Genomic DNA, 5,924 nt, shown 5'->3' on the forward strand with positions numbered 1-5,924 from the left:
ATAAAATTATGCCAGCAGGGTACCTGATGACCGGCAGGGCGTAGGTGTTAATTGCCCAGACTTTGGAAGGATAAACCTCTGCACAGTATGTACCACTGTCAGATAGAAGGCCATAGTGATGTAGCAATCCCAAGCAATAGCAACATCAGGAAGAAGGAACACGGGAATCTTAAGAAATACCAAGGGCTGAAAGAAGAGCTAGAAAAGATGTGGAAGGTGAAGGAACAAATGGTCCCCGTGGTAATAGGAACATTGGGGGCTGTGACCCCCAAACTGGGAGAGTGGCTCCAACAGATCCCAGGAACAACATCTGAGATCTCTGTCCAGAAGAGTGCAGTCCTAGGAACAGCTAAGATACTGCGCAGGACCCTCAAGCTCCCAGCTCCTCTTGTAGAGGACCTGAGTTTGAAGGAAGGCACAAGACTGTTCCAAAGTGGGGCAAGTGGGGAATTTATTTATTTTTTTTATGTGTGCGTGTGTATGGGTTTTCACACAAGGATCGGATTTTTCCACGTCTATTAACTTACAGCAGAGCTGTGTTTAGAAGGGATCTCTTTATAACCAGTGTGAACAGGACACAGGACTTTAATGGCCCAGGATGACATGAAAACATTCCAGACCTGCCATTTAACCACCGTCCGTATATTCTGGCTCTGGCTCTTGCTCTTGTATTCTGGGCCCAAGACTCCGGTTCTGGGTGAGGCGGAGCAGCGTTATTTGCTGAGGAGCTTACCAGGAAGGGACTCGGCTGGGATCTCATGGTCCTTGATGTGGCTTTCCAGGGCGCTCATGTCTGTGTACACTCGTTTGCAGCCGTGTAGCGGACACGTTGTTCTCTTGTTTCCTGCAAGGGACAAACAGCGCTTTACAAAATGCTCGAAATAAAACGTAACTATTCAGGTTACGACAACGGTGTAAGCAGCGTCTTGAACGTAGCGACAGACGTGAAGCTGGCTAGCATTCTAATGAGTTAGCTGAGTGGCTAGTCTAGTCGCAAAGCTATCATAACACACAGCACTGCTGATTTGGCGTCTATCTGTGGCGTTTGACCTAAATGACAAACCTCCGTTTCCATTTTCAGCCGTCTGCAACACTGTATTTCCTGAATCCATCATAAACGGAGACACTTGTCTTCGGTCCCTACAGAGACAACAGAGCTCGCGATGACCAGCCGCGATCTTGACGTCACATCCGGCCGGCAGGACCCGGTCTTGCTTGTGTTACAATGCGATTTCTCATTCACCATTTTTCATTGGTTTTTAAAGAAACAAAGCGTGTTCTTTGGAACCCTTTCCACATTCTAAGGCAAATCGCCATCTACTACATGAAATGGTTATTTTTTTAGCATCCGAAAAGAAAACTACAGCTCCCATGAAATTGTAAGCGCGCCGCCTCGTGGTTGTGCATGTGGTGTGACAGCTCTGCGCGGACGTCCGCATTTCAAAGCCCCGCGGTGGCATCTAGTGTTTATAGGGTATCTAGATGGGGGGAGATGCCCACTCACCTGTAACTGCATCTATGACCGCCAAATTTCAGCAGAGCTAATGATAAGGGCCCAAACGTCCACCATTTCAAAGATTCGTTATAGTCTACTAGTTTCTGTTGCTGACTTCTTAAAGTTCGAGGTAACTTCATTTTCCCTGTTAGAATTTAAGTACTTGTAAAAATTTACAAAGGCAGACAGAAAAACACATCGCTAATAGAAAGAGGAGGTTCATGCAGGCTTGTGTGAAGAAAACATCTGGGGCAAGGTGCCCCCAGATGTGTGTGTTTAAAAAACAGGCCTTTTTTAGGGATCAAGTAAGAGGTTCATTTCCATCTTTTCTGCAACAGTGGAAATAAATAAAGGCATGAAAATTGATGCAAACTATTCCTACAGGTGTCCCAACTTTTCTTGATTACTTACAACAATTCCTATTTATACAACGGCAGTGTTTGAAGAGACTGTTACTACAGCCTCTGAGGCGTTATTTGGAAAAAGGGAGTCAGACGCATAATCCTATAGCAGGATAATGAGCCAAAAAAAAAAAAAAATCCCTTACAGGTTTTTTTTGAACAACAAGACGACAGTCAGCTTCAAATGGTGTAATGGTAGCACAGTGTCATTCCAGGTGAAGACGGAATAGCAAACAAACTGACAAGTGCAACACACTTGTGGGACCTTCTGCAACAGTGTGGGATCCAGTGGCGGTTCTACATTGAATTACTCCCCGGGCGAGACCCCCCTCTGAGCGCCCCCCCAGAAAAAACACTAAATTTTGCACAGTGATGTTTTACTGTAACAATATAAGTGTAAGACAAACGTCTTTCTCAGTTGCACAAATCCTTCAACAGAACATTTGAAAACCACAATTCTGCACAAAACAGTATATGATATCCGAACTTAAATAAATATACTCTGTACATATTTTTGACACTTTTTTGTATACAATCAGAATATAACAAGAGCAGAGAACAACAATAATATAAAATATTAAGAATAATATACAAATAAAATATAGAATAAATATTCTAAATAGCACAAATCCAAAGAAAATTTTATTATTACACTGCACTAAAAACAGAAAACAAAAACTAAAATCTGACCTTTTTGGCCTTCCTTGATGGAAAATCATCAATAATGTCATCATACGAAATCTGCTCCCCTATTGAGTGATTGATACTGATGATAGCAAGGCCAGTGAGCCGTTCCTGAGACATGGTTGACCTCAGGTATGACTTGATCAACTTCAGTTTTGAAAAGCTCCTCTCTGCTTGAGGCACAGTGACTGGCAGAGTAAGTGCAATCCTGAGAGCAGTCCAAAAGTTAGGGTAGATCTCTGATAGATCTTTATCTTGCAGAAAAGTGATAAGCTCAAGGAGGCTCATGGCTTTTGATGGCAGGTGAGGGAAGTTCTTGATTTCCTGCACAAGCTCTCTAATGTCCAAATCAGAGTGCCCTTCAAAGTGTAGTGTTGTGCCTAGTGCATTGCATTGCTCTGCCAGCTCCTCATCTGCAAGACTTGGGAAATTTGTCAAAACCCCAAATTTGTTTTCCACATTTTCCAATGTAGTAAACCTCTTCCTGATGGCTGACATGGCTGCATCATCAACAACATTGAAGAATCCAACCTCCATCTTCCTAAGGGCATCACTGAAAGGCTCATCATGTGACTCATATGAGAAGTGGCGGTTTGTGGACCTCAGCCTTTTTTGTTTCAAAACAGCCTCCACATTAATTTCTTCACAAATGTCTTTGGCCGCCATCTGTGCAGTCACAAAGCTACTTGCCCTGTAGCTCTGGAGACCTCGCTCAGTCTTCTTCAAAAGACTCACAGCTAGGTCCACATGCATATTTGGAGACTGCATAAGTTTGCTGACATGCTGTATTGCAGATAGCATGTCATACCTGTCATACCTAGCAGGTCTGTGCTTATAATATTATGAATGAAATGTGCGTTATTTGGAAGAAAGTCAAGGTGTCACTAGCTTAGTTTAGCCTACTAAGTGGACCCTTCGTCCACTCCATTTGGGAGAGGTGAACTCTCCTCCTGTGCCCCCTCCCCTCCCCTTTCCACCTCTCACACAACTTCTGTGCACGGCACCTTCTAATCAAGCAGGGGCGCCACATATGATAGATAATAGAAAACTGCTTAGCGGCGCAGATTATTTTCTTTCCAAGTGCTTGTGCCGCCCCCCCCACGTGTCATGAATAAAGGTCGCCCCTGCGGGTTGCCCGGTTCACCCATGCCAAAAACCGCCACTGGCGGGATACCACAGACATTTAGTAATTATTAATGCAGTCATAAGGTAACTGCTGTATTATATTCAGAAAGTAAAAAATTATTTAAGGGAATTAGGTCAAACCCAATTTGTTATTATTTCTAAAGCTGCTATCACTAAATACCTAAATCTAAGCATAGCCTTTGAAATACTGAATTAGGCAATAAACATCATGTCTATGATGGCCCACATTTATAGAAGAAATCTACAACATGGGCATGTTTTCAAAGTGGACTTTTTTATTGCTCTTATAAACATATCAAATACATTTACACTGAAAGTTCATACTAGTTGTAGAAAGATTTTTGCATTGAATTTGGAAAACAGAAATCTTTACAAAAGAGTTCAAGGACCAACCACAATTTTTAAAAGGGGATTTTCAGCAAAGAAACTTTCTTCAACTCATGCAAATGCATCTTATATATATATATATATATATATACGTACATACATATACACACACCCTACACATATGATTTTAAATTCTGCTGTTTGACCAAAAAAAGTAAAGAAAAAAACATGCATAGCCCCTTCTTTTTTATCTAGATTCTGTAAGCTAGCAATAATCATTCAAAAAGGTGCATTCATATTGAATTCAGCAGAATATTAGCACAAGACAAGTACTATAAAACCATAACTGACAAGAACAGAAAGCAAAGTGTTGAGGAACACCCCCCAAAAATGTGTATTTTTCAGTTGAAAATATGAAGATGATTTTTGCATTATAAAAGGCAAGTGTGGTGAGGACTATAGATTAAAAGCACTGCATAGTTTGATGGATGTTAACAGCAGATAATGTGAGAGATAATATAGACACTGAGCTGTTTTTTCCCTTCCCAAATCGAGCTTTAGACCAGGGGTTTTCAAATGACTGTGACCCAGAGACCACCATTCTAACTAAGAAGCATCTTAAGGACCACTGTTGTGGTGTGACTAGACCGCTGGGCACCCTTTTAATCCTCAAAGTCACATTGGCTTTTCTAAATTGTTTAATTTGCATGAATTTGATTATTCACAAACAAAAGTAAATACATGGAAACATTCAAAAATAAAAACAGTAATAATGATCACAGTGAAATGACATCACTGAATACACGATCAGGGACCACTGGTTGAAAACCCGTTTAGCTAAACAGAGAACTCAATTGAAATATGGTCATCTATTTGAACATCTACTTGTGTTTCTAGTCGTACTGGAACAGTGTATTCATTGTGCTCCTTGTACAAACAGTTATGTCCAAAACTGAATGTAATACCCAGGTTAATAAAATAACAATTCTTCCTTAAGGCCACAACGACTGAAAGTGAAGAAGAGCCTGAAGCCCAACGGAGAAGACTGCCACAACAGTTTATAACCTGACGGTAATGACAACAATACTGGAAATGCTGGTACATTTATCTGTAACTTTGCATGTGCTTCTGTGGTCATACTGTGCTTCGGTCACAGCTATCTACAGTGTATTTCATTTCTGCCATGCATGGCTGGTGGGACTGGGCTCTCTCTCCAGTAAGCCAAAGTGAGTGACATTTATTTATATAGAGCAAACATCCCAAAGCTGAATCAAATATAGACTTGGCAGAGCAATGGAAACAGGCAAGTTTACAGAGTTGTCATAACCTGCTTTTAACATCTTGTCTTCATTATCAAACACTTCCCTTCTTCTTACTGAATAGCATGTACAGAGTTGATAGAGGGAAACAACAATGGCGAAAGGGGAGTGTCTGCCTCTATCCTCTAACTGTTCTCTCATTCATCACCCCATATTTCATTGTATTCGCACATAAGCAAAATAAAAATCTACACCAATATCATAATAAGAGCTCGGGAAGTCTGAGCTGGGATTGACATCACACCAGAGTTAACTGCATTCCATTTTCAGTTAACTATTATACCAGTTGAGCCATGTTGGTCATTGTTAGCCACTGGTAGCAATACCAGTTTATAACAACACATTGTGGTATTTTGCACATACAAACACTGTAGCAACATGTTCACAGATAGTTGGGCAGTACTGTGAGAACGACTGTTTTAATAAGACACGATTAAGACATACTGTAAGTGCTAACGAGTACATTACTACAGCTTTTTACTGCTGATCTGCAAAGCAGCCATCTTGGATTTTGTGGTTGAGGTTGGTGAAGTTCATCCATTTTTCTGAGTC

General features: G+C 41.1%; 1 protein-coding gene across 1 annotated transcript in view; it reads right to left on the bottom strand.

Annotated features, from left to right (window-relative positions):
* znf414 (zinc finger protein 414) overlaps window positions 1-1,226 on the bottom strand; it is a 3,781-nt gene extending 2,555 nt beyond the window's left edge. The window contains exons 1-2 of the mRNA XM_020613717.1: window positions 1,064-1,226; window positions 734-844 (exon numbers count right to left, since the gene is read on the bottom strand). Of these exons, the coding sequence (XP_020469373.1) occupies window positions 734-844; window positions 1,064-1,115 (163 nt within the window). The 5' untranslated portion in view covers window positions 1,116-1,226. The remainder of the gene's footprint in view (window positions 1-733; window positions 845-1,063) is intronic.
* Between the last annotated feature and the right edge of the window lie 4,698 nt (window positions 1,227-5,924).

Source organism: Monopterus albus, unplaced genomic scaffold (genome assembly GCF_001952655.1).
Source record: "Monopterus albus unplaced genomic scaffold, M_albus_1.0 scaffold137.1, whole genome shotgun sequence".
Lineage (NCBI taxonomy): Eukaryota > Metazoa > Chordata > Actinopteri > Synbranchiformes > Synbranchidae > Monopterus > Monopterus albus.